At 45.6% G+C, this 20626-nt stretch overlaps 1 protein-coding gene across 3 annotated transcripts in view; it reads right to left on the bottom strand.

The window, feature by feature from the left end:
* Nucleotides 1–4581: 4581 nt before the first annotated feature.
* LOC119954563 (ATP-citrate synthase) overlaps nt 4582–20626 on the bottom strand; it is a 102093-nt gene continuing 86048 nt past the window's right edge. For all 3 annotated transcript variants that reach the window (XM_038779905.1, XM_038779904.1, XM_038779903.1), the window contains 5 exons: nt 19610–19753; nt 14381–14494; nt 13148–13230; nt 11893–11969; nt 4582–6193 (listed from right to left, as the gene is read on the bottom strand). In XM_038779905.1, coding sequence (XP_038635833.1) covers nt 6099–6193; nt 11893–11969; nt 13148–13230; nt 14381–14494; nt 19610–19753 — 513 coding nt within the window. In that variant the 3' untranslated portion in view covers nt 4582–6098. The remainder of the gene's footprint in view (nt 6194–11892; nt 11970–13147; nt 13231–14380; nt 14495–19609; nt 19754–20626) is intronic.

A 20626-nucleotide genomic window follows, 5' to 3' on the forward strand; every position in this document is an offset into this window, starting at 1 on the left:
TCGTATGGGGTTCAGGGTGTACTAGCTAGATGGATAAAGAACTGGTTGGGCAACAGGAGACAGAGAGTAGTGGTAGAAGGGAGTGTCTCAAAATGGAGAAGGGTGACTAGTGGTGTTCCACAGGGATCCATGCTCAGACCACTGTTGTTTGTGATCTACATAAATGACCTGGAGGAAGGTATAGGTGGTCTGATTAGCAAGTTTGCAGATGATACTAAGATTGGTGGAGTTGCAGATATCGAGGACAACTGTCAGGGAATACAACAAAATATAGATAGATTGGAGAGTTGGGCAGAGAAATGGCAGATGGAGTTCAATCCAGGCAAATGCGAGGTGATGCATTTTGGAAGATCAAATTCAAGAGTGGACTATATGGTCAATGGAAGGGTCCTGGGGAAAATTAATGTACAGAGAGATCTGGGAGTTCAGGTCCATTGTACCCTGAAGATGGCAACGCAGGTTTATAGAGTGGTCAAGAAGGCATACAGCATGCTTGCCTTCATCAGACAGGGTATTAAGTACAAGAGTCGGCAGGTCATGTTACAGTTGTATAGGACTTTGGTTAGGCCACATTTGGAATACTGTGTGCAGTTCTGGTTGCCACATTACCAGAAGGATGTGGATGCTTTGGAGCGGGTGCAGAGGAGGTTCACCAGGATGTTGCCTGGTATGGAGGGTGCTAGCTATGAAGAAAGGTTGAGTAGATTAGGATTGTTTTCACTGGAAAGACGGAGGTTGAGGGGTGACCTGATTGAGGTCTACAAAATTATGAGAGGTATAGACAGGGTGGATAGCAACAAGCTTTTTCCAAGAGTGGGGGGGTCACGATTTCAAGGTGAGAGGGGGAAAGTTTAAGGGAGATGTGCGTGGAAAGTTTTTTTACGCAGAGGGTGGTGGGTGCCTGGAACGCTTTACCAGCGGAGGTGGTAGAGGCAGGCACGATAGCATCATTTAAGAGGCATCTAGACAGGTATATGAACGGGCAGGAACAGAGGGAAGTAGACCTTGGAAAATTGGACAGATTTAGATAAAGGATCTGGATCGGCGCAGGCTGGGAGGGCTGAAGGGCCTGTTCCTGTGCTGTAATTTTTTTGTTCTTTACACCTCCTGACCTGGCCATCTATCCTGATTGGCTCACTTCGCATTCCTCAACCCTGGGCCTCTTGTTACCCAGCATCCTTTTCCCCATCCTCCACGAGGCTCCCCTCCCCCCTTCCTGGCCATGCTTTCTGAATCCCTTTGTCCTTTGTTTGTGAACTCACTACTATCAGACTGGCTCACATTTACATTATTCTAACTAATAATCCTATTTTATATCACATTCGTTTGTTCAATTCCTCATGAGCATGGCTTTTTGAAGTTATTTGCAGGAGTAACATGCGCTGATGAACATGCTGTACCATTTCCAGAAAGCATTTAATAAAGTGCCATATAAGATTATTGTGCAAAATAGGAGCTTGTGATGCAGGGTGTAACATATCAGCATGGATAGAAAATAGACTGACAGAAAACAGAGGATGCTTAAATGACTGGCAGAATGTGGAGTCTGACACTGGTCTGAGCGGCTTATATTTTTTTACTATTTATATCAGTTACTTAGATGGGGCAGACAGGGTAGCTAATGAGTGCAAGTCGTAAAATGTTACTATGCAGGAACAGCAAGTAATTAAGGTGAATAGAATGCTATCCTTTATTTTGAGAGGAATTGAATAGAATGTTAAGGATACCATGTTTCAGTTACACAGGACATTGATGAGACCACATCTGGAATACTCTGGAGGTTTGGTTCCTTATTTAAGGAAGAATAGGCCCACATTTGTCTTTGCTAACTCTTTCCTTTTTACATACCTATTATTCCATTCTCGTTTCTCACTTGTTTGCCTCCATATTCCATTTTCCCTTCATCTGTTTCTTGGTCCTCCTTTACGGAACACCAAAATGCTCCCGATCCTCAGGCTCACTACATTATTGGTCTCTTCCTTTGATCCAAAGTAATTTTTTACTTCCCTTGTTGTCTTGAAAGTGATTGGATCACTTTCCTGTTGGGATTTTGTGCCTCAGGAATGTATCTTTGTTGCATTAATTATTTTAAATGCTAGCCATTGCATGTATAAATCATACCTTCAAATGTAGTTTCCCAATCTACCACAGCCAACTTGTGCATGCCTTCAGTTTCTTTTAAGACCCTAGTTTCAGAATGAACTACATCATAGAACAAAGAACAGTACAGCAGGGGAACAGGCCCTTCGGCCCTCCAAAAGCCTGTGCCGACCATGCTGCCAGTCTAACCTAAAACCTTTTACACTTCTGCGTCCTATTCATGTATTTGTCGAGACGCCCCCCTTAAATGTCACTATCATACCTGCTTCCACCACCTCCTCCAGCAGCGAGTTCCAGGCACCCACTGTCCTCGGTGTAAAAAAACTTCCCTCGCACATCTCCGCTAAACTTTGTCCCTGACACCTTAAACCTATGTCCCCATGTAATCAACTCTTCCATCCTGGGAAAAAAAATCTTTGACTATCCATTCTGTCTATGCTCCTCAATTTTGTGATGTGGAGATGCCGGCGTTGGACTGGGGTGAGCACAGTAAGAAGTCTTACAACACCAGGTTAAAGTCCAACAGGTTTGTTTCAAACACGAGCTTTCGGAGCACGGCTCCTTCTTCAGGTGAATGGAAAGGCTTGTTCCAGAAATGTTTATATAGACACAGTCAGAGATGCCCCGGAATGCGAGCACCTGCAGGCAATCAAATCATCAAAGATGCATTACCTCTCTCTCTGCATCTTTGATGATTTGATTGCCTGCAGGTGCTCGCATTCCGGGGCATCTCTGACTGTGTCTATATAAACATTTCTGGAACAAGCCTTTCCATTCACCTGAAGGAGGAGCCGTGCTCCGAAAGCTCGTGTTTGAAACAAACCTGTTGGACTTTAACCTGGTGTTGTAAGACTTCTTACTGTCCTCAATTTTGTAGACATCTATCAAGTCACCTCTCAACCTCTGTCGTTCCAGTGAGAACAAACCAAGTTTATCCAACGTTCCCTCATAGCTAATGCCCTCCAGACCAGGCAACATCCTGGTAAACCACTTCTGCACCCTCTCCAAAGCTTCCACATCCTTCTGGTAGCGTGACGACCAGAATTGAACACTATATTCCAAGTGTGGCCTAACTAAGTTTCTGTACAGCTTCAGCATGACTTGCCAAATGTTTATACTCAATGCCTCGTCCGATGAAGGCAAGCATGCTGTATGCCTTGACTACCTTCTCCACCTGCGTTGCCACTTTGTGACCTGTGGACCTGTACACGCAGATCTTTCTGCCTGTCAATACTCTTAAAATTCTATCACATCACAGTCACTCTTCCCTAAATGTTTCTTTACAGAGGCTAATTAGCCCTTTCACAACACTAAATCTAAAATAGCGGTTCTCGTTGATTCCTCCACATACTGTTGGCCAAAACCACCTGGCATACATAAGAGGAATTTGTCCTGTTCCCCATTAGTGCCAATTAGTTTACCCAGTCTGATGGGTGTGACAGAAAGGCTCTCTGTTTTTTTTAAATCTAGAACGATTTGTAGAATGCTGTGACAGCAGTTCAAACATCACACATCCCACTCAGAAACTAAAGGAGAATAAGAAATCAGTTATTGCTGTGATTGCCACTCCATTCTCTCTCAGATGAGATGAGGGGGGTATGGGTAGAAGGTCCAGTTATTTATTTCAAGTCCTGGATTTGCTTTGAACCACATTCCCCACGAGGTAAAATTTCTCTCAGAAACGCGCTCAGCTCCAAGTAAATCGTAATCTCAGACAATTAAGTCAGTGAAGTTTGGGGCAGCACGTTGGCCTAGTGGTTAGCACAACTGCCTCACGGCGCTGAGGTCCCAGGTTCGATCCCGGCTCTGGGTCACTGTCCGTGTGGAGTTTACACATTCCCCCCATGTCTGCGTGGGTTTCGCCCCCACAACCCAAAAATGTGCAAAGTAGATGGATTGGCCACGCTAAATTGCCCCTTAATTGGAAAAAATAATTGGGTAATCTAAATTTTAAAACCAAGTCAGTGAAGTTTGGACATATCGTGTGAAGATATAGGGCGGGATTCTCCGGCCATGCCCGCTCGGCGCCTGGAAATTCCCACCAGAGGTCAGTGGACCTTTAGATAGTCCGCCTCCCGCTCGTGGCCATCTTGCAGTGGGTGGGGCAGAATAATCCAGCCCGTAGTTGATTGGGGCATTCAGTGGATGACCTTTCAACTTGAGGTGTACCAACAAATTAGACAGGTATTTAAACAGCCAGAACCCCAGACTGCTGCTCTGTACAAATGAACTGAGGATTAGCGACTCTTAAAGGTTTTCAAGCAGTTTTGGTGGAAGAATTAACATCAACAATCTTCCAGATCAACAATCTGATCATCCTCAATTCTGTCAAGTGTTAAGTAAGCAACTTAGAACATCAGTAGGTCTGTCTCAAAGAGGCAGGAGCCAAACCACCAACCTGTCTGAAGAAAGTACATAGTGCAAGAGAAGATGTCTCAGCATAGGCAACTTCAAATAAATAAATCACACAGACAACACAAAACCGAATAAATTACATACTTTAATTTATACTAAGATACCAGATAGATTTTGCGGTTATAGGTTCAGGCCTGGGTACCTTGAGGTTGCAGAAAACACAGTAAGACAGTGCATGTGGCTACAGTAAAGGCCTACCTTTGAAGACAGACTGAATTTCTAATGATTACGGACCCTTTCTTCCCTCCCATCCCTTAACAGGAATTACATCTCATTCCCAATCGCCTAATTTTAAAATTACAATTCTGAAACCACAGAGCGGACAACAGTTTAGTACAAATGGTCCCTTAAATAAGCTCACATCAGCACAGTTACTACATTGGATTTACACACAGCAATGTGGTCAGATGAAATGCCATTGAAGTTGTACAGCAGATCCCACCAAGAGAAAGTAATCACCTCAGTCGAACTGATTGCATTGCTCCATTGAACGTCAAATGCGTTGCCTTTGGAGGCCACTTGAGCTTACATACAAGCCCGAGAACCACTGCTGGCATTGTCACCAGACAAACATCTGCATGACGTTCCACTGTCCACTATCTATAGTGGAGGTGTTAATACACATAAAAAAGGTAACATAAGCAACAAAATAGTGAACAAAGGAACATCATACAAAGGGTGTTTAACTATTTGTTGGCTAATATCAACAGAAATTTCTAGGCAATGAACTTCAAATCCCATTAACATGTAAACATCAAGCTGCTGACAACAATACATCTCAGACTGTAGATTTGGGACAAAACTATCAGTGATGCAACTGTACCAAGACCGTCCAAATCTCCAGGCCAGCAGAATTAGACAGGACAATTCAGCAGAGAAAAAGTGCAAGTGAATGGAGTTGCCAGTGCTTCTCCAGGTGGATAACTACAGTTTGTGAGCTGCCTAGGGCTTTAGTCACAATTTGTTTGTCCTTCTCTCTGGTTCCTTCAGACAGATCGGAATTCTACAAGCTCCAGCCTGAATTTCCAGTTTACTGATTTTGCTTAAAAAAAATTTCACGAACTGAGTATAAATTTCAGCTCACTGAATGGAAATGTTACAATGTAACAAGAAACCCTTTGGGATACTTTTCCTGAAATTAATTTAAAATGAAAGAACGATTCTACTTTGGGTTCTGCTGTAGTCTGCAATGGCAGTGCAGACAAAGGACTCCTGACGACACCGATTCCTTGCTCACTTTGTATCCTATACTAGATTCCCAAATACTGCGTGACGTGTGCACGCATGCACCCACACCCAATCTGACACCAGGTCCCACCGACTCTCTAACTGACTCGTAACAGCAGCAGGTATTTGGTTTTTTTTAATTAAAAAGAGCTGCATCATTTCATGAAGCACATTGTTTGTATAATTTATCAAGATACAAGATTCCCATCCCCCTTCCTGTTCTTCTCTTCTCCTCCCTCACCTACCAAGAATTTCGTGCACAGAAGAAAAGCAATGTAAACACCTTTTGGGGTGGGCAATATTGGGATCAGGGAGATGTTTCTGCACTGCGACCCCCTTCCTAGCGAACCCAATGTTCACATGGTCATGTGTTCTGGTAAGACATAAGAGATGTCGTCCCACGGGTGACGGTATAGTCCTTGTTTCAAACGCTTCTGGTCCAGATAGTGTCCTGGAAAATTGAGTACATCAGTAACCACAGGAAGTAATGCAAATGAAAGCAACAAGTTTGAACTTAACTTAAAGGGGGTGGGGGGGGGGGTGTTCAGGGAATAATTTGGTGCTGCTCAGTTAGAAGTAATAGTCTGCATCCCTTCAGAGACAGACCTATAATACAAACAAGCACCAATTCAAGCACCTATCTTCAGATGTAGGGCCATCAAAGAATTGTATAGATTTTAAAGCATAGGAAGAAAGTCATTTAAACTTACAAGTCTTTGCTAATGTTTATGCTCCACACCAGCCTCCTCTTCCTATTGTACCTCATCTCACTCTGTTAACGATTCCTCTATTTCTTTCACCCCATGCATTTATCTAGTTTTCATTTAAATGTATCCATCATATTTGCTTCTATCATTCCGTGGTGACAGGTTTCGCATTCCAGCTATGGGTACTGAGGTTTGCACCTTATGAGGTTCGCACTCTTCCCCAGAACAAAAATGGCAACAGAAAAGGCAAGTCACTGCTGCCAAGGCCATGTGTTTCCTGAGGCAACAGGTGAGCTGACCCCCTCTGCACACAGACACGTGTTCTGTTGGGTGTGAAATGAGGAACTCACGCGGCAATTCTGAAGCAAGTGTGCATGTGCAGCTGCTGCACTTCTGCCATCCACCACCCAGTACAGACAGACCCCAATCACTTCACTTCTGGTGGCATTAGTTAGGAGGCAGAACAGGTTGTATAGATGGAAGCAGAAATTTGCAACGGGACACTAACAGATTACGTGAACTGGACCAGTTTAAGGCAGATGGAGTTAAATGTAGGGAAGTGCAAGGTCAATCACATTGGATACACGGACGATAAATCAGAATAGTTTCTCAATAGGAAACAGACAAGATCTGTGCAAGAGCAAAGGGATCTAGATGTTCATGTACGTAAATCACTGGGAGCTGGTTTACACCACAAAGTAATCAAAAAGGTTGGAGTGTTCTGTTGTGGTCACCACACCTCAGGCAAGAGATAGAGTGATACCAGAGCTTAAAGAATTACATTAAGAGTACAGGTCACAAACTTGTCTGGTATTCCTTTGTACACAGGTTGTTGAAACTGAATTTCAGGTCAATTAAGTTTAGCTCAGAGACCAGTTATTTTTGTTAGGCAGGATTATTAAAGAATATGGATCTAAAGGATGTAAATAGAAGATACTGATCAACATTTGAGTGCTACAGTGAGAGTTTGGTGACTGAGGGAGTGCTGAACTGGTTGCATTTGAGTGCTACAGTGAGAGTTTGGTGACTGAGGGAGTGCTGAACTGGTTGCATTTGAGTGCTACAGTGAGAGTTTGGTGATTGAGAGAGTTAGGTGAGGAGGGAGCAAGGTGCTCTTTACATTTCATTTCCTATATTTATCAAAGAGCATGAAGGGAGCCAGGAGTTTAGAGTACAGCTGACTGGAAGCAGAGTCGGAGGGCGGAGATCCAGTTGGTCTACGGGGCAGCTAATTCTGTAAAGTAAGAGGGGATGGAGGCTAGGGCAGTTGCATGCTCCTCCTGTAGGATGTGGGTGGTGAGGGATACCACTGGTGTCCCCGCTGACTATACCTGCGGGAAGTGCACCCAACTCCAGCTCCTCAGAGACCGTGCTAGGGAACTGGAGCTGGATGAACTTTGGATCATCCGGGAGGCAGAGGGGGTTATCGAGAAGAGTTACAGGGAGGTAGCCACACCCAAGGTACTGAAGAGTAGCTGGGTTACAGTCAGGGAAAGGAAAACTAACAGGCAGACAGTGCAGGGAACCCTCGTGGCCGTTCCCCTTCAAAACAAGTATACCTTTTTGGATGCTGTTTGGGGGGGGGGGGGGGAGAAGATGACCTACCGGGGGAAGGCCCTAGCGGCCAGGTCTCTGGCACTGAGTCTGGCTTTGGGGCTCAGAAGGGAAGGGGGGAGCATAGAAAAGCAGCAGTAATAGGAGATTCAATGGTTAGGGCAATAGATAGGAGATTCTGTGGTCGCAAGCGAGACACCCGGAAGGTATGTTGCCTCCCGGGTGCCAGGGATGTCTTGGAGCGTGTCTTCGGGGTCCTGAAGGGAGAGAGAGAGAGAGAGAGCGAGAGCGAGAGCGAGAGCGAGAGCGAGAGCGAGAGCGAGAGCGAGAGCGAGAGCGAGAGCGAGAGCGAGAGCGAGAGCGAGAGCGAGAGCGAGAGAGAGAGCGAGAGAGAGAGAGAGAGAGAGAGAGAGAGAGAGAGAGAGAGAGAGAGAGAGAGAGAGAGAGAGAGAGAGAGAGAGAGAGAGAGAGAGAGAGAGAGAGAGAGAGAGAGAGAGAGAGAGAGAGAGAGAGAGAGGAGGTTTTCTAATACTCTTCGGGAGGGTTTAAACTAATTTGGCAGGGGAATGGGAACCGGATCTGTAGTCCAGCAACTATCGGCTGGGGAAGGTAACACTGACAAAGGAGAGTACTTGCAGGCAAGGAGATGGGTTGAAGTGTGTATACTTCAATGCAAGAAGCATCAGAAATAAGGTGGGTGAACTTAAGGCATGGATCGGTACTTGGGACTACGATGCGGTGGCCATCACGGAAACTTGGATAGAAGAGGGGCAGAAATGGTTGTTGGAGGCCTCTGGTTATAGATGTTTCAACAAGATTAGGGAGGATGGTAAAAGAGGTGGGGGGTGGCATTGTTAATTAGAGATAGTACAACAGCTGCAGAAAGGCAGTTCGAGGGGGATCTGCCTACTGAGGTAATATGGGTTGAAGTCAGAAATAGGAAAGGACCAGTCACCTTGTTGGGAGTTTTCTATAGGTCCCCCAATAGCAGCAGAGATGTGGAAGAACAGATTGGGAAACAGATTTTGGAAAGGTGCAGAAGTCACAGGGTAGTAGTCATGGGTGACTTCAACTTCCCAAACATTGAGTGGAAACTCTTTAGATCAAATAGCTTGGATGGGGTAGTGTTTGTGCAGTGTGTCCAGGAAGCTTTTCTAACACAGTATGTAGATTGTCCGACCAGAGGGGAGGCCATATTGGATTTAGTACTTGATAATGAACCAGGGCAGGTGATAGATTTGTTAGTGGGGGAGCATTTTGGAGGTAGTGACCACAATTCTGTGACTTTCACTTTAGTTATGGAGAGGGATAGGTGCGTGCAACAGGGCAAGGTTTATAATTGGGGGAAGGGTAAATACAATGCTGTCAGACAAGAATTGAAGTGCAGAAGTTGGGAACATAGGCTGTCAGGGAAGGACACAAGTGAAATGTGGAACTTGTTCAAGGAACAGGTACTGCGTGTCTTTGATATGTATGTCCCTGTCAGGCAGGGAAGAGACGATCGAGTGAGGGAACCACGATTGACAAGAGAGGTTGAATGTCTTGTTAAGAGGAAGAAGGAGACTTATGTAAGGCTGAGGAAACAAGGTTCAGACAGGGCGCTGGAGGGATACAAGACAGCCAGGAGGGAACTGAAGAAGGGGATTAGGAGAGCTAAGAGAGGGCATGAAAAATCTTTGGCAGGTAGGATCAAGGAAAACCCCAAGGCCGTTTACACATATGTGAGAAATAGGAGAATGACTAGAGCGAGGGTAGGTCCGATCAAGGACAGTAGCGGGAGATTGTGTATTGAGTCTGAAGAGATAGGAGGGGTCTTGAACAAGTATTTTTCTTCAGTATTTACAAACGAGAGGGGCCATATTGTTTTGAAAAACTTGAGGATAGACAAGTCCCCTGGGCCGGACGGGATATATCCAAGGATTCTATGGGAAGCAAGAAATGAAATTGCAGAGCCGTTGGCAATGATCTTCTCGTCCTCACTGTCAACAGGGGTGGTACCAGAGGATTGGAGAGTGGCGAATGTCGTGCCCCTGTTCAAAAAAGGGAATAGGGATAACCCTGGGAATTACAGGCCAGTTAGTCTTACTTCGGTGGTAGGCAAAGTAATGGAAAGGGTACGGATTGATAGGATTTCTGAGCATCTGGAAAGACACTGCTTGATTAGGGATAGTCAGCACGGATTTGTGAGGGGTAGGTCTTGCCTTACAAGTCTTATTGACTTCTTTCAGGAGGTGACCAAGCATGTGGATGAAGGTAAAGCAGTGGATGTAGTGTACATGGATTTTAGTAAGGCATTTGATAAGGCTCCCCATGGTAATCTTATGCAGAAAGTAAGGAGGCATGGGATAGTGGAAATTTGGCCAGTTGGATAACGAACTGGCTAACCGATAGAAGACAGAGAGTGGTGGTGGATGGCAAATATTCAGCCTGGAGCCCAGTTACCAGTGGCGTACCGCAGGGATCAGTTCTGGGTCCTCTGCTGTTTGTGATTTATATTAATGACTTGGATGAGGGAGTTGAAGGGTGGGTCAGTAAATTTGCAGATGATACGAAGATTGGTGGAGTTGTGGATAGTGAGGAGGGCTGTTGTCGGCTTCAAAGAGGCATAGATAGGATGCAGAGCTGGGCTGAGAAGTGGCAGATGGAGTTTAACCCTGACAAGTGTGAGGTTGTCCATTTCGGAAGGACAAATATGAATGCGGAATACAGGGTTAACGGCAGGGTTCTTGGCAATGTAGAGGAGCAGAGAGATCTTGGGGTCTATGTTCATAGATCTTTGAAAGTTGCCACTCAAGTGGATAGAGCTGTGAAGAAGGCCTATGGTGTGCTAGTGTTCATTAGCAGAGGGATTGAATTTAAGAGCCGTGAGGTGATGATGCAGCTGTACAAAACCTTGGTCAGGCCACATTTGGAGTACTGTGTACAGTTCTGGTCACCTCATTTTAGGAAGGATATGGAAGCTTTGGAAAAGGTGCAAAGGAGATTTACCAGGATGTTGCCTGGAGTGGAGAGTAGGTCTTGCGAGGAAAGGTGGAGGGTGCAAGGCCTTTTCTCATTAGAACGGAAAAGGATGAGGGGCGACTTGATAGAGGTTTATAAGATGATCAGGGGAATAGATAGAGTAGACAGTCAGAGACTTTTTCCCCGGGTGGAACAAACCATTACAAGGGGACATAAATTTAATGTGAATGGTGGAAGATATAGGGGGGATGTCAGAGGTAGGTTCTTTACCCAGAGAGTAGTGGGGGCATGGAATGCACTGCCTGTGGAAGTAGTTGAGTCGGAAATGTTAGGGACCGTCAAGCGGCTATTGGATAGGTACATGGATTAGGGTAGAATAATGGAGTGCAGATTAATTTCTTCTTAAGGGCAGCACGGTAGCATTGTGGATAGCACAATTGCTTCACAGCTCCAGGGTCTCAAGTTCGATTTCGACTTGGGTCACTGTCTGTGTGGAGTCTGCACATCCTCCCAGTGTGTGCGTGGGTTTCTTCTGGGTGCTCCGGTGTCCTCCCACAGTCCAAAGATGTGCAGGTTGGGTGGATTGGCCATGATAAATTGCCCTTAGTGTCCAAAATTCTCATGATTAACCTAGGACAATAGTTTGGCACAACATCGTGGGCCGAAGGGCCTGTTCTGTGCTGTATTTATCTATAATCCCTCTAAACTACTTACTTTGACGCTATATACCCTATTACCTTACCTAACAAAAATCTACAGCTTAGTCATAAAAATTTCACTTAATATAGAACACATGTTTTTTTTGGAAACAGAATTCCAGATTTCCACCATTTGTGTGGAAGTGCTTCCTGAGTTGACCCCTGGACAGCATAACAGCGTAGGAGAGGGGAGACAGGTGTCGCTCAAGCTACATTTGGTCCTAACTTACCAATAAAGCCCATACTCCGTCCAAGAACAAAGATTCCATTCAGAGCGCCAATCTCCACATACTCATCAGCTTCCTCCCTGCACACAACAAAATCAAATGGTTACCTTTTTGGGAATGAAATGATTAACAATGACCAATCTCTTTCTGGGATCTGCTGCATATTTCCACATGGGAGGCAGGGATAGGGTGTGTGAGCGTCCACAAAAATATACCTCCTCCATCTCCAAGAATTAATATATTAAGTGTCAGTGTTAGCACATAGACAGAGTCAGAAGACCCACTTCAAGAGTTCAACACGATCTACACTGACACTCCCAGAGCACTGTTGCACTGTTAGTTGTCATTTTCAGGTAGGATCCTCAGCCGAGGTGCGTCCTATGCTGTCATGCCACAATTCAAAGAAAATCAGGAGAAATTTTGATTGTTCAACCAAAATAACAACAATCAAACAACAGATGGTGCTTTGAATCTTGTGCGCAGGTGGTAATATTGTCTCACAAAACTGAATAAATTAAAACCTGCTTTGAAGCATTGAGAAGTCCCCAGTATTGAAGTGCAAGTCCAATTTCCCTGCACAGCAACTGAAATGGCACTTCAATAAATTCACCATGTCGGGCTGCACGGCGGTACAGTGGTTAGCACTGCTGCTTCAAGGTGCCACGGTCCCAGGTTCGATCCTGGCTCTGGGTCACTATCCATGTGAAGTTTGCACATTCTCCCTGTGTTTGCGTGGCTTTTGCCCCCACAACCCAAAGATGTGCAGGGCAGGTGGATTGGCCACGCTAAATTGCCCCTTAATTGGAAAAAAAATGAATTGGGTTCTCTAAATATAAAAATAAATGAATACATTCACCATGTCAAGCGCCTTGAATACCCTGAAGCATGATAAAGCTTCATGTAAAGTTCCAGTTCTTTGGCACAGAAAGTAACTGTTAAGCTCCTACCTGGCACATAAAATCTATCTTGTAAGTTCCTTGACATAGCCTGCAAAACAACTGCATGGGCTTGAGGTAGTGCTGCACTTCCTGACGTCTGTGCTCCAAGGTGGCTACAAAATATCCCATGATGTTATTTCAAAGAACAGAAGGGCAGCTCTTGACCAATATTCTTCCCTCATCCAACACTGCAAATGTAACACTTTGGCTGCTACATTGGCGAAAATACACTATGGACATCCTGTGCTTGTGAAAAGCGCTACACAAATACAAGCCTCTGTCTTGGGTAGCGCCACGTCTAAAATTGAAAGAATATCTACCTTGTAAAAGCACCACAGTTTCTTAGCAAGTCAACCATGGCAACACCAATAAAACCATCAACATTCAGGATAAGATTTGGTTTCTGAAACAAAAAAACATTTAACCATTCAATTCTCAATCCATGTTCGTACATCAGTAATAAACAAACAAAGGGAAAGGTTTCAATAACCACCATCATTCTAAAATGGTCACTTCTTCGCCAGGGTTTCAAAATAAACCACAAGTTTGAGAGCTCACACAGCCACCTTGTCCTGCAGATTCCATTTTGGAAATAAGAACCTTACAAATGGATATAGATAGGTTAGGAGTGAGGGCCAAAATGTGGCAGATGGAGTTTAACGTGGATAAATGTGAGGTCACGCATTAAAAAAAAAAAATTTAAGACTACCGTGGGTTTCCTCCGGGTGCTCCGGTTTCCTCCCACAGGCCAAAGATGTGCAGGTTAGGTGCATTGGCCATGATAAATGGCCCTTAGTGTCCAAAATTGCCCTTAGTGTTGGGTGGGGTTACTGGGGTATGGGGATAGGGTGGAGATGTTAACCTTGGGTCGGGTGCTCTTTCCAGGAGCTGGTGCAGACTCGATGGGCCGAATGGCCTCCTTCTGCACTGTAAATTCTATGTAATGTAATACCCAATTAATTTTTTCCAATTAAGGGGGCAATTTAGCATAGCCAATCCACCTACCCTGCGTGGGGGCGAAAGCCACGCAAACACGGGGAGAATGTGCAAACTCCACACGGACAGTGACCCAGAACCGGGATCGAACCTGGGACCTCGGTGCCGTAGGGCTAACCCACTGTGCCACCATGCTGCCCAGAGGTCATGCATTTTGTTCGAAAAAATGGAAAGGCAAGTATTATCTAAAATGGGGAGAGACTTTGGGGTGCTCCGATGCAGAGGGATCTGGGTGATCTGGTGCATGACTCACAGAAAACGAGCACGCAGGTGCAGCAGATAATGAAAAGCAAATGGAATGTTGCTATTTATAGCAAAAGGAATGGAGTATAAAAGTGCTGGAAATGCAGCAAAAAAGAGATCGTTCCAGTTGGGTTCAGATGATGGATGTGCTTCTTTCTCTTTCTAAACACTGAACATTTTGTATGTTTGCAAAATTGATTTTTGAATTTCTAAAGCGAAGTTAATATCAGTCACTCAATCCGTGACTGAATCAATTGCTGTGGGAGAGTGGTTACTTGCCAGTCAGGTTTCAGTGCAACAGTATAGTTCCATACCTTGGAGGTTGTAATTTTCTCCACTTCTAGTGCGTAATCGAGGAGGGGAGTAGCCGGGAAATTCAGCTTCACAAAATCCTTTAGGATCTGCACCCTCATGTCTGGATTATTAATCTGTGATCAGGAAAGTTTGATTCATTAAACACCATAATGCAATGATATCAATGTGCATTTCTTACAAGTATCTGTATTAGGTAATGGCATTATCAAAGTGACAGCCCATCATATATTTTCAAAATTATGGAAACTAACATTTTCTTTTGTTACCTCCAGATGTAAATGCTTCAATGCACCCTTGACCGGTTCCTAATTTGAGCTCATTCAAAATTCTGAATATAAACACCATTGGCAGTGCCCAATCCACAGCCCCTGCACCAGAGAAACTCAGGAAGACCTACAGTTGCATTCCACACTCGCTGGTTTATCCTGTTCCAGTTTGTAACAGGCTGTTCTTTCATAAATCCTAAATCAGTTCACTAGGGTGGCACAGAGGTTAGCACTGCTGCCTCACCGCTCCAGGGACCCAGGGCACTGCGGCACAGTGGTTAGCTCTGCTGCCTCACAGCTTCAGGGACCCAGGTTCAATTCCGGCCTCGGGTGACTGTATGGAGTTTTCACTTTCTCCCCATGTCCGCATGGGTTTCCTCCGGGTGATCCGGTTTCCTCCCACAGACCAAAGATGTGCAGGTTAGGTGGATTGGCCATGCTAAATTGCCCTTAGTGTCCAAAAAGGTTAGGTTGGGTTACTGGGTTACATGGAAAGAATGGAGGCATAAGCTTAAGTAGAGTGCTCTTTCCAAGGGCTGTGGCAGACTTGATGGACCGAATGGTCTCCTTCTGCACTGTAAATTCTATGATTTTATGATTCTAGGATCAGTGAACAAAACAAATATATGTCAATTATTGAGATTTAAATTATATATAACCACTGAAGTTCAATGATACGGATTCAAGACAAAAACACGTGGGACACTCATGGGAACAGTACAGCTCAGTAACTGCATGTGGAGCAAGTTATTAAATAGATGCAAGTACACCATTATCCCTCATGATACACACTTCCAAGCTACACAAAATGAATTGCTGGTTTAGTGGTATACAATAGTGGTGGCCAACATTGAAGGCGTACAACATGCGTTTTTTGAATCTCAGTGGACAGGTCTAATTAAAATTAACATTTCAGGAGTCACGTGGGTGCAGGAGCTCTGGCTCTTCTCAACTTGTAATCCTTTATTTTATCCTGGTGCACATTTGTCTTTTCATGGGCTAAATGTCTTGCGCTATGTCCGTGGAGGTTCCTGCAATGAAAGTAGGAATTTCAGATATATGGGCAATAACGGCGAAAACCCTGGGTTAGTGTATGATGTGACTGCTGCATTAATGTTCAGAAAAAAATCCTGTTTTAATAGCCAGGTAGAACTGGCTGCAGAAGGGATAAATAAAGCAGCTTAAAAGATCTAAATTTATTTCAACCATGTATATTGTTTACCAAAATAGGGCTAATGCAATTTTGTTTGTAGAAAGAAGATTCCTTGGGAAGTAAATAGTAAAAGAAATCGTGTTTAGCCTTAGTACGATGGTCATAACCCAGTTCGTCGTATAGAGATGTAGTTAATGGGAGGAGCTGGGGACTGAAGCAGTCAAATTGAGTGTTCAGTTAAGAACTTGCGGTGAACAAAACAGGGGCTTTTTGCTAAATGCTGCAAAGTTTCTCTAAAAATTTAGAGTACCCAATTCTTTTTTTTTTGCCAATTAAGGGGCAATTTAGCATGGCCAATCCACCTAGCCTGCACATTTTTGGGTTGTGGGGTGAGACCCACGCAGCCATGGAGGGGAATGTGCAAACTCCACACGGACAGTGACCCAGAGCCAGGATCGAACCGGTGTGCGCGGCGTTGTGAGGATGTCTGAAGACATTGAAGGCTTATACTTCACACCCCCACTAGGGCCCCCTCCCAATGCATCAGCTCCTTGTAGACCTCAGACACCTTCCCCTTCCATATCTCCTCCTCATTCGACAGCACCTTGTCCTGCACCCCCAGAGCGCAGCCCAGGAAAGACGGCATCTCTCCCCCCACCCTGTCCACACTCCCAAAAATTAGCAAAAGGTGATTTTCCGCATGAAAGCCTGCCCTCCAAAACCCCCGGCCATCAAAACAAAACAAACACGCAAAGAGAAAAGTTTTCAGAGAACAAACAAAGCAACACTCGTGCAAACTCCTCCAAAGTTCAATGTCCTCACTCTCGTGCACATTGTCCCTCGTTTAAAATTTTTTTAGAATACCCAATCATTTTTTTCAATTAAGGGGCAATTTAGATAGATAGAACAGTACAGCACAGAACAGGCCCTTCGGCCCTCAATGTTGTGCCGAGCCATGATCACCCTACTCAAACCCACGTATCCACCCTATACCCGTAACCCAACAACCCCCCACCTTAACCTTACTTTTATTAGGACACTACGGGCAATTTAGCATGGCCAATCCACCTAACCCGCACATCTTTGGACTGTGGGAGGAAACCGGAGCACCCGGAGGAAACCCACGCACACAGGGGTAGGACGTGCAGACTCCACACAGACAGTGACCCAGCCAGGAATCGAACCTGGGACCCTGGAGCTGTGAAGCATTTATGCTAACCACCATGCTACCCTGCTGCCCCTTTTTTTTTTTCAGTGCTTGTCCTGACCCCATCCGCCTGCCTGCCCGCTCGCTCCTCCCAGCCCCCACCCCGGCCTCTCACTCCTTCCTCCCTCCCGGTTTGTTTTCCCCTCGGCCGCTCCGGACCCAGTCACGGCGCATGCGCCGCCCACGTCGCACGCCGGCGATTTAGCACGGCGATTCCACCTACCCAGCAGAGCTTTGGGTTGTGGGGGGTGAGAACCACACAGACACGGGGAGAATGTGCAAACTCCACACGGACAGTGACCCAGAGCCGGGATTGAAGCTGGGAACTCGGCGCCGTGAGGCAGCAGAGCTAACCCACTGCGCCACCATGCTGACCCTGCATTGTCCCTCATGAATTCCATCGCCGCTTCTGGTGTGCCAAAATAATATTCACACTTCTGGAAAGTCATCCAGAGGTGGGCTGGGTACAGCACCCCAAGCTTCACCCTCTTCTTGAAGAGGGCAGCTTTGACCTGATTAAACCCAGCCCTCCTCTTTGCCAGTTCTGCTCCCAGGTCCTGGCACACCCACAGCTCGTTCCCTTCCCAGGTGCACTTCCTCATCTGCCTCATCCATCAAAGAATCTTCTCCTTATCCAGAAAGCGGTGCAACCACATCACCATCTCCCTTGACGGCTCACCCGTTTTCAGCCTCCTCATCAGTGCCCTATGCACTCGGTTGACCTCCAGGGGCCAGTTAAAGGCCGTCTCCCCCATCTACTGCTCCAACATGTTGGCCACGTACGTGCTGGCCTCCGCGCCTTCAATGCCTTCAGACATCCCCAGAGTCCTCAAATTTTGTCTTCTGGAGCGGTTCTCCAGATCCTCCACTTTCGCCTTCAGCCTCGTCTGGGTCTCCCACATCACACCCACCTCGGCTACCAAGTTGGCACGCTGCTCCTCATGCTCATCCAACACTTAGTTAGTCAATCCACCTCAGAGGAGTAACACCATCTCCAGGTACTCCTGCATCTCTTTCCATCAAAACCTCACCCTTCAGACGGGAAAAGACTATAAAAAACCGCCTTGAGCGGGAGCCACCTAATGTGCGACCTCTCACTCCATAGCCTCCACTGGAAGTCCTTTAGAGCTCACTTTGAAGATTTGCGAGCTATGGAGAATGGTGGGGGCGCATTGGAGAGCTTGTGCATTTGAAGAGCACTTTCCCCGGTAAGAGCCTACCTTCGAGACATTGAGATCTGTGGACATCTGTGGACAGGGGCTGTTTAGCACACTGGGCTTACTCGCTGGCTTTGAAAGCAGACCAAGTAGGCCAGCAGCATGGTTCGATTCCCGTAACAGCCTCCCCGGACAGGCGCCTGGAATGTGGGGACTAGGGGCTTTTCACAGTAACTTCATTGAAGTCTACTCGTGACAATAAGCGATTTTCATTTCATTTTTAATTCTTGCTGCACGGCATGTCGTTTATCCTGATGGATTGGGGAGGTAGGGGCCAGGCAAGGTGTGTCCATGAGTGTCTCCCAGGCCAAGGCGGTGGGTTGTTTGGACACCAGAGGCGCAGCACAGTGGAATGAAGGTGCTTCGTTTGCTGAAATCCTCGAGATCCTGAGGAATATTCGTTGATTCTGTCTTGGCGTCAGACTTCTTGAGGAATATAAATGGTATTATCCTGCAATTCTTCTAACCCTGGACATTACTCGCTTATGATGATGCTGAACATTTATTACTGTCTTTTCTTCTGAAAGGGAGTGAGAGATGCAACATCTGTTTTCCTGTTCTTGCAAAAATCATAGTCAACTATGTGAAATGTGGTTTATGCCCAGTTTAACTCCTTTTTGTCATTGTGTTAAAATCCTTGCGCTTATTAGGTTTCTTTTTTTTTAAATTTAGTGTACCCAATTCATTTTTCCAATTAAGGGACAATTTAGTATGGCCAATTAACCTAGCCTGCACATCTTTGGGTTGGGTTGCAAATACGGGGAGAATGTGCAAACTCCACACGGACAGTGACCCAGAGCCGTGATCGAACCTGGGACCTCGGCGCTGTGGTGCAGCTGTGCTAACCACTGTGCCACCGTGCTGCCCTGTCTCCCCGTCCTGATGTATGTTGAGTCATGGGTGCTAGACCATTCCTGTTTTTTTTTTTGCGTTGTTAGTTATATTTATTGAGGTTTTACATTTCAAAGTTTAAAAAAACTAACATATCTCACTTTGCTCTTCTGTGACATCTTGTGGCTGGTTACAGAACAGTCAGGATTACTTCTCCCAGCCAGTCACTTTCAAGGGGTAACATGACATTTTCTTTTAATAAAGTGCACAGAATAACGAGAGTCACATTTTAAGACTGCATTTCAGTTTTGTACATATTCATCGTGGCTCCCTGGGGCTATTAATCAAGCAGAAGTCAAGACACTGAGTGGCATTGTTATTTTATCACAGAAGACTCCACAGCTAAGACAATCCTAAAAAAAAGTGAAATGTTTACCTGCAGAAACACACATTGGCTCTTGTAATAAATACAATTATTTTATAAGACAATATTTTGTTTTGTTGTTTGTTTTTGCTACTGTAAACTACCCAGATTGAACTGTGGTGGAACTCACCGACTTCACCCGATGTCCAATCCCCATAATCAGCCTCCCTTCTTTTTTCATCTTATTGACAAAGTCCATTGCAATGAGGCTGCTGTCAAAAGCTTTGCTGAACTGCTTGGCAGCTGCATCTAAAGCACCTCCAAATCGATCACCCTGTGGGAACATACACATACAGCATCAATAATTTGGGAATTAAAAACACTTATTCAGGGAATTTTTAATTTGACAACATACAGAAAAGACAAATCAACTTTATACAACTTTTGTAATAATACCCCTACCAACCAATCCCATATTTCTCTCATTTATCCAAACCCCTCCCTTCTCCCCACCTACCTACCCCCCCCCCCCCCCCCCCCCCCCTTATTTGCTGACGACAGCCAGATCCTTAAAGGAGGAAATGAACAGCATCCACCTCGAATCAAACCCGTCCTCGGACCCGCTGATGGCTTTTGATTTTTTTTCCAAACTGCAAAAACCTCGACAGATCCCTCAGCCATGCTGTCACCCGAGGCTGTCCCAATGTCCTCCACCCAAGCAGAACCGGGCTATCAGAGGGGCGAAGGCCAGGACATCAGCCTTCTGCCCCTCCTGCAGTCTCCTCTCGTCCGATACCCAAAAGAATGCCAACCACCAAAATCTCCGACAGTCTCCAAAGGAGGAAGGCCGGACCTCTCCCAAATTAGGGCAGGACCCAAAGCAAGAGAGTGCCCCCCGAACAACACACGCATCTATCCGCCAGCCCTGGAAAGAACCCACTAATCTGAGTCTGAGTTATGTGTGCCTAATGCCTCACTTTAAACCGAATCAAACAGAGTCTTGCACACGAGGAAAGGTTATAACCCAATGTAGAACCTTGTTCCCATCCCCCCCCCCCCCCCCCCCCCCCCTCAAAATGCACTACACAACTCTTCCTCCCATTTCCCTTTACTTCCTCCAGTGAAACCATCTCCTTTTCCCTCAACTGCTCTTAAATATTGCAAGTCCACCTTCCTCTATCTCATCCAGGGACACTACCGTATTCAT

This window comes from Scyliorhinus canicula, chromosome 19, assembly GCF_902713615.1.
Source record: "Scyliorhinus canicula chromosome 19, sScyCan1.1, whole genome shotgun sequence".
In the NCBI taxonomy this organism is placed as follows: Eukaryota; Metazoa; Chordata; class Chondrichthyes; order Carcharhiniformes; family Scyliorhinidae; genus Scyliorhinus; species Scyliorhinus canicula.